Source organism: Saccoglossus kowalevskii, chromosome 20 (assembly GCF_978046115.1).
Source record: "Saccoglossus kowalevskii chromosome 20, keSacKowa6.1, whole genome shotgun sequence".
Classification (NCBI taxonomy): Eukaryota; Metazoa; Hemichordata; class Enteropneusta; family Harrimaniidae; genus Saccoglossus; species Saccoglossus kowalevskii.
The window spans coordinates 24,778,082-24,791,724 of NC_140660.1; the positions used below are offsets into that span (position 1 = coordinate 24,778,082).

The following is a 13,643-nucleotide window of genomic DNA, read 5'->3' on the forward strand; positions in this document are numbered from 1 at the left end:
AACTCCAGTAAAGTAGCACCTAAACCTAATGTCCTTGATGGTATGGATGATGGATGTGTAGAAGTCAAGCATGGTAAGCCTTTGATCTGCCAAAGAGGAACTCAAATGAGTGAATGTGGTCGTTCATTCTGGTTCCCTGAATGTAAGTATGTTGTGTTAAAATCATGTTTTAATATGTCTGCTGGAATTCTCAATTTCATAGAACCATATACCTCTTGTATAAGGTCTTTACTTGAACTCTGTACATGACATCCGCATTATGACAACATGTTATGGTTAACTTGGCAGAGAAAAACAGTTCAATGGTTTTGCTTGCAACATTTAATTTATAACTAACATCTACTTCATTTATATTATACAGCTACCACCCCATCCATTGATACAACAGTTACTAAAGAGAGGTTCAATGACATGCTTGTAACACTTAATTTATAACTAACATCTACTTCATTTATATTATACAGCTACCACCTCATCCATGGATACAACAGTTACTAAAGAGAGGATCAATGACATGCTTGTAACACTTAATTTATAACTAACATCTACTTCATTTATATTATACAGCTACCACCTCATCCAAGGATACAACAGTAATACTAAAGAGAGGTTCAATGTCATTCTTGTAACACTTAATTTATAACTAACATCTACTTCATTTATATTATACAGCTACCACCTCATCCATGGATGCAACAGTTACTAAAGAGAGGTTCAATGACATGCTTTTAACAATTAATGTATAACTAACATTTACTTCATTTATATTATACAGCTACCACCTCATCCAAGGATGCAACGGTTACTAACGAGAGGTTCAATGACATGCTTGTAACACTTAAATTCATTACGTTCAATTACCCACCATAGACTCCGGTCAGTCAAAATGACTATTTTGAACTGTAGGCATTAATCAGCGATTCTGCCGGTGACGGAGAGATAGAATCTAGGTCAGGGGAAGCCCCATGACCTCAAGATTCTTTTACCCCTTACGTCACAAACCCACATGACTGAGGCGCATGGCAGCGCCATAGACAGCCGTACAATCACTCTTCTTTCATCCCATGACCCTAAGATTCTCTTCCCTTACGTCACGAACCACGTGACCGAGGCCATATGGCAGTGCCATAGACGGCTGTACAATCACTCTGGTTCCTTTCTCTCCGCATCGAGGACTTAGACCAACGCTACGGAAAGAGTGGGGTGGTTGGGGGGAACCCGGAGTCTATGGTGGGTATGAACTATGTGAATAGACGGGTTCGGAGAACCTTCTGCCTAAATTCACTCCTTTCAATTACCCACCATAGACTCCGGTCAGTCAAAATGACTATTTTGAACTGTAGGCATTAATCAGCGATTCTGCCAATGACGAAGAGATAAAATCTAGGTCAGGAGAAGCCCCATGAGCGCCATAGACAGCCGTACAATCACTCTTCTTACATCTCCGCCTCATCGGGAATGATTCTGAGTGGCTCTGCCTGGCTCTTTTGCTTTTTCCTGTCCGGGTTTCTAGCTTGGGTTGTTGCTGCTGGTCGGCATTTGACATTCTTACTGGTAGGATAAGTTTTCTTGTCTTCTTTACCCCCGTGTCGTTTTCCCCTTTGTGTGTAATATTTTTATTCCACAACAAAGCAATTAAAACCCGGCGCCACTACGTAACCACTTGTCGGTTTCGTGGCGGCACATTTTACTACTGTAATTCGCTTCCCTCATGCATGTCGTTTTCATTGTATGCTTGATCTATGTATTTAGAAATGAATAGATGTAATGACAGCACCAGAGCTCGCTGCCGTTTTTTTTTGGGGTTCTCCTTGTGTTTCGAGTTGACTGTGCAGTGGTTATATTCTGAATTCACCAGCATAGAACCCGCATCCGAATACTTTTGTCGTAACTGTGTGCAGGGTTCAGGTTTTTCGCTGTGAAGGTGTGTGTTTTTCGCTGGAGTTCTGAGGCTTTCAGAGCCATCAAAATCGCTGAGACTGACCGCGTCGCTCGTTTTCTTCACAGCAAGGTCGCGCGTCCAGTAAACAAATAGATTAAAATGAGTGCGTCTTTGGCATGAGTGGAAAGTTCTCACGCTCGACTACCGGTCCTTCGTGTACCGGGACATCGAGTAGGAGGCCCGATGGTGGAGGTACCAACATTTTTTTCTGCCCCCCCTCCGCTGATCAGAGGGCATCCTCACAGTCTGTTTTTTCAGGCAGTGGTTTACCCGATTTTACCTTTGCCTCCGAGTTGAGGGCTTTGCTCGAAGGACTGTCGGGGAAATTGCGCTCCTGGCAGGCCGGGTAGATCAGACGCAGTCGGAGCGAGCTGTCTCCACTGCAGCCCCTCGGTGGGCAAGCAGGAAGAAACACAAAAGCATGTTTGCATTCAAACACGTCTCTTCCGGGGAACACTCATTCCCAGCTGTGGCTCTCCCACTAATTTGGGTGAGGCCCATGCTCAGGCTTATTGCACCGGGCCTCCTCTGGATCCTCGGGTACTGAATGCCAACGGGGTGCTGGCAGCCAAGACTCCGATCTCGGGGCAGGGCTTTCAAGGCAGGGCACACATTGACCCCCCCTACTTTCAGCCAGACAGTTTCATCGCGGTAACCAGTGTTCTCCCCAGAAATTTTTCATCGAATCGCGGCTAATTTGCATAATCATTAGCATATAATTAGCATAAATTAACATATTGTTTGTCATATGGAGGAATAAAACAAAACCAGTTTTTTTTTCCTTTTTTTCTATTTATTTTATGTACAATCTGTATACAATTATTGCACTGCATGTTTAGTATTGCAAATGTCCTGCAGAAATACTGAGTTTTCTGTTTCTTTGCTTGGCCCAGCAATCAGCAACTTTATAAAATCCTGTTCAGTCCTGGTAAATTAAACATGGGGTTGATTATTCTCATTGCTTGTCTTCCGTTTCTGTTGTTTTCCGGTTAAGTACAACAACTGTTACGAGTCACAATACTTACGCTACTATGTTCGATCAATAATAGTTTTTTCTTGCTGAAATTATCCATCTTTATGTATTTTTTTTAATCATCGATGTTGTCTGTTCAACACAATTGTGAACAATTCGATACAACGGAGGTCTGAATTACGAATTGTCGCCATTGTTATACCACGTAAAATTGAGGCTTTTCTTCCAAGAAATAACACAAGTGTCACTCCAATTTCCACACGTTTCTTGATTAGAATTCCCAATTTCTTGATAAATATATTATTTTCAATAATGCTTCACCTAATTCATCCGAATCTGAGCACGATATGCGACCCGTGTGGGAAGTTCACGCTCGCTGGATCTTACGTGGGTGACGCCATCTTGGATTCACAATCACGAGGTCAAAATTGTTTACGGCATAAATATATATTTTTTTCACATTTTGATCTCAAAAAACAAATACAATATCAAAAATACTGACAAAAATCAAAACTTAGAATAATAGTACGACTACATTTCTAAAAATAATAATGAAAATACGTTTCGTTTTTGACCCCAAGTGTGACTATATCATTTGCATATGAATATACGTTTGGCAATGAGAAACAACAAGGGATTATCCCGGGAAATTGGCGTTAATACAATGAATTTGTAGATTTAACTAGTTAGCCAGGAAACTTTACAGTCTGTGAGAGACTGAAGAAATCAGATCACGGGATAAATAATAGCATCGCGGAGGAAACACATAGCGTCGCGGGCAAATCCGATTGCGTCGGGGCCCGCGATGCTGTTTTGGCCTGGGGAGAACACTGGGTAATGGTACAACGGTAACGAATTTATCCTTGTGTCTGGTCTCCGCTGTGGGTTTTGGACTTCTTTCTTACCGCCCCACCGGTGTCCCCAGAGGGAACCGACCCTGTCATGAGACGCACAATCGAACACGCTCCCTGTCACATATTTAAAGTGAAAGGAGACACAGTTCGCTCGCGTCAGATACAGGCGGTACTCCGGGTGGTCCCTCAGAGTCTTCCATCCGTAATGACTCGGTGAGCCACGCTTTTGGGGTGATGCGGAGTATCATCGATCCCAGTGATACGATGTAAATACCCCCACCCTTGATCCTAAGGCGACCACCTAACGTTGCTTCAACGCTTATAGGACCACGGGCGTCGGGATCCAAAGCAACCCCATCGGCACGTCTCTCCCTGTCCGTCTCGAACTGAAAGCAGTATACTTAGCACTACCATGCTTTCTACCCGTAGTTCGAGATCACAGAGTCCTGCTCCGCACAGACAACGCAGCGGTGGTCTCCTTCAAGAAGGAGGGGGGACGCGTTCCTCATCGTTGTCAGTCCTAGCGGAGCAAATCCTCCTTTGGTGCCTGGAATGTGGAGCTAACTGCACACCACCTTCCAGGGGTGAGGAATAGTCTGGCAGATGCCCGTTCAGGGCGGCTTCGTCTCCAGAATACAGTGGCTGATAAAAGCCTCCAGGCTGTTTCGGCTGTGGGACGGTCCAAGGTTAGACGTACGTAACACTCCTGCCAACTCCAGGAGCCTGGGCCAGGGTCGTTTTGCTAACCTTGTGGACCCACTTAGTTGTGTACACCTTTCCTTCCTTCCCACTAGTTCATCGGACACCGGAGAAAACTTCGACAGGCGCACACCTGCATATTATTATTGGTTGCACCCAATTGGCCAAACAAGGCTTAGTTGCCACTTCTGTTGGAAATGCTAGTCGAAACACCAATAGTGCTTCTGGACTTACCGGACCTGCCGTCCCAACCAGACGGCACTCTAACAACGAGCCCAGCGGGAATCACTTACACACATACTGTGTTTCCTCTGGGTCTATGAAAAAAATTCTGAAAAGTCAGAATGTGGTACAAAAAAGTTTCTGAAAAGTGTAAAAAAATTCTGAAAAGTCAGAATTGGGTTCCAACAAATTTCTTACTGAAATTGTTACACAACCAAATTATTCACAATGACAATATATTCCTGCAGATAATCAGATTTATTAATAAATCTTTGACATACAATAATCTGGTATTATTCACCAAACATGTTTGACCTTCTATTCATCTATACAGTCATCAGAATCACTAAAACAGTCAATTTCTCGGTCTAATTTTGTCAGCTGTTTAACACTGTCAATCAGTTTTAGCATGCAATCATTTATGTTTTTCACAGTACTTGCTGGCTGAATAGACTTAGAAGTGTCTATTATTCTTCTTTGTTTCATAGAACACCATATTTGAAATGCCCTCCTAAAATTGAAGGACAGCATTTCTTTCAGAGGTGGTGTGCCCAAGACAATAGACATCAAAGCACTCACTGAAGAAACTTTTAATCTAGCTCTCCCCTTGGTTTTGATTAAATTGTATCTAGAAAAGCCACACTCACAGTCTGCAGTATTAACAGGTATTATAAGTGAAATTGTGACCAGTTTAGCAATATTTGGATAAAGAGTAGGTAAGCAAGCTTGTGGTCCCAGTAAAGATCCCCAAGTATCTTGAAAATTACATTGCATATAATTATTTCTCAAGATTTCCTTCACCACTGGCCACTCATCTTTTAGCTTATCAGAATCAATAACAGGTGCATGTTGCATACCATCATTTGTGGTTTTAGGTGTCCCATAAAAACTACACAAAGTTTCAATTTCATCAAAACCATATTGCTTGTATTCTGGAGATGTTGCTTTAGGTAAATGAGATGGGATAAATATATGAAAAGCCTTGAGAAAATTAGATTCAGGAAATCTTGTTTCTAAATTATCAACAAGCTTGTGTAAAAATTCTGATTTGCAAGAAACAAACCACTTTCTTAAGTTGGAATTATCTTTGATGGTAATCATGGCTTCATCACTTGAAGATTTACTTGTAACAAACTCAATATCACCTGTAAGATTGGCAGCTGCTACTTTCATGTATAATTCACTGGGAGTTTCTGGGACTGAACTAAGAAATGATTTCAGTCTGCGCCCTGGGTCATCCTTCATATTTTTAAGTACATTGACAACAGCTTTGATATGCCCATCAACAGATGATAAATCTAGGTACGTTTTCTGAAAAACACAACTTAACTGCCCAAGATAATACAATACATCTGCCATAAGATGCAATATGGCCAAAAAATCAAAAGTAGCCATTTCATTGAGCATTCCTCTAGCTGTACTATCTCCACTTTCAGCATCACTTTGCAGGCAGTAGAACATGGCTTTAAGATTGATAAGTACTGCTTCAACAGCCCCTCTAACTGAAAGCCATGTGTTTAGTAGAATAGTGAAAATAATTGAATATTTGGTTCATTCTAATTTCAAATTTATCAATACGCTTCACTTTGTGAGCAGCCTGAGCTGATGCAAGTGCTAATCTATGGGCTATACAGTGTACACTGATCATATAAGGATTGATATTTGTTTTTAACATTGTAGTAACACCTGCATGTTTTCCTACCATAACTGACGCCCCATCTGTGCCTGCTGCAAATATGTTTTTCACATGAACACCCTTGCATTCAAGTACACTGACCAGGGCCTGATATATGTCATCAGCATTACACCCTGCAAGACCAATAACTTCAAAAAATCTGACAACTATTTTACCAGCTAATACATATCTCAGATAAATTATCATAGTTTTATCCATAGAAACATCAGACATTTCATCTATCAATATGGCAAAATATCCAGCACTATCTAATTCAGATATAATTTGCTCATCAATGACTAATTTCATACTATTCTGAAAGTCATGAATGGAGTCCGAATGTTCATATGAAGTGTGTGCATCTACTTTAAGTCCCTGTAGAGTATCACACCCTTGCATGATTAGTAACCAGTTCACGTCCTTGAATGATGAGTTAGCATGATTTTTTTTGGCCATATAATAAACATTTTTCATCGCCGATTGTATGGTTTCTTCTTCTTTTCAATATAAATTTGTTATGGTTGCCTGAAACCTTGGAGCAGAAGTCATCCTTACTGCTTGGTGTTGTTTGGTATCAGAATGTTTTTTGCAATCATCTTTTACCATGTATGGACACCCTGGATTAGTAAAAGCATTTACTTTTCCAGCTTCTTTGCACCAAACACAAACCATCACTTTTTTTGTAGCATCGTAAGTTAACCACTGGTATGTCATCTAAAAAGAACAAGGAATAACAAAAGTCAATGGATAGTATAAAAAACACTATTTTACCAAAGTAAACATTAATTATACAGCAACAAACCCCTACTAATAATTAGTTTTAACACATGCAAACACTAAATTTAATACAATAATTATATTATACCTGACACTTTCAGCGCAAAGTACAGCAAGACCACATCAATGAGTCACATTTTCCTTAGTACTTGTCGCTGAAACATAAATAGTTGATTAACAATTAAAAACTGCAAAACAACTAACATAAAAAAAAGAAAAATTTTAACAAATATATTGCACAAGTCAAAAAGCAAATTGATTTGTTAAATACGTAATTTGCTTATAAATTAACACCGTAAGCTAACGTAAACTCGCTTTCAAGATTTAAATTTTAAATCGGTATGGGGACAAACAATTTGGTACTTACCTCCCATTCTGGGTGATATTTGAATTTTCGTTGTCGCTTGCTACCATTCCCTTTTGGAATATTGTTTTGAGTTGCGCCTATTTCACTAGAGGCCAATTCACCATCACTGCACAACTTGGCGCCATCTTGTAGCACAGGCTTGTAAATTACCTTCGGAATGTAAATCTTTTGGTACTACTTTTTTGTCCCCAGTTTTGCCTGGCGAAAGGAAATTACGGATGTCGTATCCAAACTTTCCATTCTGTTCAGCTTTTCGTTTCGCCATCGCGGAATTCAAATGAGACAAACACAAACACACTATACCCAACGCTGCCACCATTGGGTATTTCACGTGAATTTGTTGCACACGACACGCCTGCTACGAAGTGACCTTAGTACATTTGACCCCATTTATTACGTGCTGCATACGTACTGACTGATTTGCTTATACTCGTGTCTGCGGCTCGTATTCAATGATCATTTTACAATAAAAAACAGATTTGCCCAGATTTTGAAAAGAACAAAATTATAAACAAGTCTCAATCAGTGAAATCATAATAAGTACGAAGGTATTGATAAATAATTTCGTCGATTTTGATAGCCAAATATGTTCGTAAAATACACGATAAATATATTAAATATTTTCGTATTTTCTTCTATTTTTTCTGAAAGTACGAAAAAAACGAGCGACAGCGGAAACACAGTTATAGAGGCTCTCATTAGACCCGCACATACAAAAGCTTTATCTGACCGGGCTGCCAACATCCTGGCCAGGACGAACATGGATTCCACCAATGCAGCCTACATTTCTAGGCTGCGAGCATACACTGGTTAGTGTAGCGGAAGGGAGATTGATCGATACCATCCCTCTATTGGCCAGGTAGCAGGCTCCTTTGTCCACCTGTTTGACAAAGAGGGTTTGCCCCATGCAGCGATCGTTGGCTACATTGAGAACATACGGGAACAAGACTAGCTGATTGTCCTATTATTAGGAGACTATTTACTGCTTTCCAGACGCCAAGACCCATACAAGGGAACCGCCCAACTTGGACTTGTTGGCTGTGTTGTCCGCTCTAAGCAGACCACCCATTGAGCCTCTCTGATCAGTACCACTCAAATTTTCGACGTGGAAAAATAGTCTTCCTACTGGCCCTCGCCTCAGGTAGGCATCAACCAGAGCTGGGGGCCTTGTCCTTCTCGGATGATGTACCGCCGTTATGGACAAACAAGTTGTGCGAAAGACACAAATCAGGTTTCTCGCCTAGAACCAAATGCCAGGACACGATCCTCACCCAAACGTCATCCCCCGGCTGTCAAATTTTGTCTGCCCAGAGGGTCAGGAGGAATTGCTTCTCTGCCCGGTTCGAGCACGAAGTTGCTACCAAACTGTACTAAGGGTTCAGGACGGGGTGCCAGGCCCATGTCTTTGTGTTACGGCCCAGGCAGGATAGGCCGGCCTCCCCAACTTCCATAACCAGGTGGTTTACTGCGACTGTATTAGAAGTCTATAATACTTTAACTTTCTCAACACAGAGCTTGCAGAGACACCAAGTACAAGCACATGAGGTCTGTGCGATTGCCAACTCACTAGTGCTAGCGTCAGGTGCCCCCTCAAGCATACACGAAGGGCAGGCTTCTGGAGAATGCAGAACGTCTTTATCAACTACCACCTAACGGACACTGTATCCATTGAGGAAGGTCTCTTTAGGTTGGGGCCCGTCGTAGCGGGTCAGTCTTGGTTTGCTGACCCAGACCGAACGACCACAAGGGTCATTTTTCTGTTTGCTCGGAAAACCCACCACCTATCGGCCTCTGAGTCTGCCTACAGTTCAAAATAGTCATTTTGACCGATCGGAGTCTATGGTGGGTAATTGAAAGGAGTGAATTTAGGCAGAAGGTTCTCCGAACCCATCTATTCACATAGTTCATACCCACCATAGACTCCGGGTTCCCCCCAACCACCCCACTCTTTCCGTAGCGTTGGTCTAAGTCCTCGATGTGGAGAGAAAGGAACCAGAGTGATTGTACAGCCGTCTATGGCGCTGCCATATGGCCTCGGTCACGTGGTTCGTGACGTAAGGAAAAGAGAATCTTAGGGTCATGGGGCTTCCCCTGACCAGATTCTATCTCTCCGTCATCGACAGAATTGCTGATTAATGCCTACAGTTCAAAAGTCATTTTGACTGACCGGAGTCTATGGTGGGTATGAACTATGTGAATAGGCGGGTTCTGAGAACCCTCTGCCTAATTCAATCCTATTGTACATACACTATGACATCTCAATACATTGCATCTCATTTGTATACCATTATTCAATACTATTGTACATACACTATGACATCTCAATACATTGCATCTCATTTGTATACCATTATTCAATCCCATTGTACATACACTATGACATCCCAATACATTCCATTTCATTTGTATACCATTATTCAATCACATTGTACATACACTATGACATCCCAATGCATTCAATCTCATTTGTATACCATTATTCAATACTATGTTCATACACTATGACATACCAATACATTCCATCTCATTTGTATACCATTATTCAATCCTATTTTACATACACTATGACATCGCAATACATTGCATCTCATTTGTATACCATTATTCAATACTATTATACATACACTATGACATCTCAATACATTCCATCTCATTTGTATACCATTATTCAATCACATTGTACATACACTATGACATCCCAATGCATTCAATCTCACTTGTATACCATTATTCAATCACATTGTACATACACTATGACATCATAATGCATTCAATCTCATTTGTATACCATTATTCAATACTATGTTCATACATTATGACATCCTGGTACATTCAATCTCATTTGTATACCATTATTCAATCACATTGTACATACACTATGACATCTCAATGCATTCAATCTCACTTGTATACCATTATTCAATCCTATTGTGCATACACTATGACATCCCAATACATTCCATCTCATTTGTATACCATTATTCAATACTGTTGTACATACACTATGACATCCCAATGCATTCAATCTCACTTGTATACCATTATTCAATCCTATTGTGCATACACTATGACATTCCAATACATTTCATCTCATTTGTATACCATTATTCAATCTTATTGTACATACACTATGACATCCCAATGCATTCAATCTCACTTGTATACCATTATTTAATCCTATTGTGCATACACTATGACATTCCAATACATTTCATCTCATTTGTATACCATTATTTAATCATATTGTACATACACTATGACATCCCAATACATTCCATCTCATTTGTATACCATTATTCAATCCTATTGTACATACACTATGACATCTCAATACATTCCATCTCATTTGTATACCATTATTCAATATTATTGTACATACACTATGACATCTCAATACATTCCATCTCATTTGTATACCATTATTCAATCCTATTGTACATACACTATGACATTTCAATACATTCCATCTCATTTGTATACCATTATTTAATACTATTGTACATACACTATGACATTTCAATACATTCCATCTCATTTGTATACCATTATTCAATCCTATTGTACATACACTATGACATTTCAATACATTCCATCTCATTTGTATACCATTATTTAATACTATTGTACATACACTATGACATTTCAATACATTCCATCTCATTTGTATACCATTATTTAATACTATTGTACATACACTATGACATCGCAATACATTCCATCTCATTTGTATACCATTATTCAATCCTATTGTACATACACTATGACATTTCAATACATTCCATCTCATTTGTATACCATTATTTAATACTATTGTACATACACTATGACATTTCAATACATTCCATCTCATTTGTATACCATTATTCAATCCTATTGTACATACACTATGACATCGCAATACATTCCATCTCATTTGTATACCATTATTCAATACTATTGTACATACACTATGACATCTCAATACATTCCATCTCATCTGTATACCATTATTCAATACTATTGTACATACACTATGACATCCCAATACATTCCATCTCATTTGTATACCTTTATTTAATCCTATTGTACATACACTATGACATCGCAATACATTCCATCTCATTTGTATACCATTATTCAATACTATTGTACATACACTATGACATCTCAATACATTCCATCTCATCTGTATACCATTATTCAATACTATTGTACATACACTATGACATCCCAATACATTCCATCTCATTTGTATACCATTATTCAATCCTATTGTACATACACTATGACATCTCAATACATTCCATCTCATCTGTATACCATTATTCAATACTATTGTACATACACTATGACATCTCAATACATTCCATCTCATTTGTATACCTTTATTTAATCCTATTGTGCATACACTATGACATCCTGGTACATTCAATCTCATTTGTATACCATTAATTAATCATATTGTACATACACTATGACATCTCAATACATTCCATCTCATCTGTATACCATTATTCAATCTTATTGTACATACACTATGACATCCCAATACATTCCATCTCATCTGTATACCATTATTCAATCTTATTGTACATACACTATGACATCCCAATACATTCCATCTCATCTGTATACCATTATTCAATCTTATTGTACATACACTATGACATCCCAATACATTCCATCTCATCTGTATACCATTATTCAATACTATTGTACATACACTATGACATCTCAATACATTTCATCTCATTCGTATAACATTATTCAATCCTAGTGTACATACACTATGACATCCCAATGCATTCAATCTCACTTGTATACCATTATTCAATCCTATTGTACATACACTATGACATCTCAATACATTCCATCTCATTTGTATACCATTATTCAATACTATTGTACATACACTATGACATCTCAATACATTCCATCTCATTTGTATACCATTATTCAATCCTATTGTACATACACTATGACATCCTAATACATTCCATCTCATTTGTATACCATTATTCAATCTTATTGTACATACACTATGACATCCCAATGCATTCAATCTCACTTGTATACCATTATTCAATCCTATTGTGCATACACTATGACATCCCAATACATTCAATCTCATTTGTATACCATTATTCAATCCTATTGTGCATACACTATGACATCCCAATGCATTCAATCTCATTTATATACCATTATTCAATCCTATTGTACATACACTATGACATCTCAATACATTCCATCTCATTTATATACCATTATTCAATCCTATTGTACATACACTATGACATCTCAATACATTCCATCTCATTTGTATACCATTAAACAATCATATTGTACATACACTATGACATCTCAATACATTCCATCTCATTTGTATACCATTAAACAATCATATTGTACATACACTATGACATCTCAATACATTCCATCTCATTTGTATACCTTTATTTAATACTATTGTGCATACATTATGACATCCCAATACATTCCATCTCATCTGTATACCATTATTCAATACTATTGTACATACACTATGACATCTCAATACATTCCATCTCATTTGTATACCTTTATTTAATCCTATTGTGCATACACTATGACATCCTGGTACATTCAATCTCATTTGTATACCATTAATCAATCATATTGTACATACACTATGACATCTCAATACATCCCATCTCATTTGTATACTGTACCATTATTTAATCCTATTGTACAAAATGTACATACACTATGACATCCCAATACATTCCATCTCATTTGTATACCATTATTTAATACTATTGTACATACACTATGACATCCCAATACATTCCATCTCATTTGTATACCATTATTCAATCCTATTGTACATACACTATGACATCTCAATACATTCCATCTCATTTGTATACCATTATTCAATCCTATTGTACATACACTATGACATCCCAATACATTCCATCTCATTTGTATACCATTATTCAATCCTATTGTACATACACTATGACATCTCAATACATTCCATCTCATTTGTATACCATTATTCAATCATATTGTACATACACTATGACATCCCAATACATTCCATCTCATTTGTATACCATTATTCAATACTATTGTACATACACTATGACATCCCAATACATTCCATCTCATTT

General features: G+C 38.4%; 1 protein-coding gene and 1 pseudogene across 1 annotated transcript; both read right to left on the bottom strand.

The window, feature by feature from the left end:
- Positions 1-5,008: 5,008 nt before the first annotated feature.
- LOC144349904 (uncharacterized) lies at positions 5,009-6,151 on the bottom strand. The gene has a single exon (XM_078008243.2). The coding sequence runs from the start codon at positions 6,149-6,151 to the stop codon at positions 5,009-5,011; it is 1,143 nt and encodes a 380-aa protein (XP_077864369.2).
- A 37-nt stretch (positions 6,152-6,188) lies between these two features.
- LOC146730165 (E3 SUMO-protein ligase KIAA1586-like) lies at positions 6,189-7,323 on the bottom strand (annotated as a pseudogene).
- Positions 7,324-13,643: the final 6,320 nt, after the last annotated feature.

Excerpts from the sequence above, each read along its gene's own strand:
- LOC144349904 (XM_078008243.2), bottom strand. The coding sequence starts at position 6,151 with ATGTTCTACTGCCTGCAAAGTGATGCTGAAAGTGGAGATAGTACAGCT.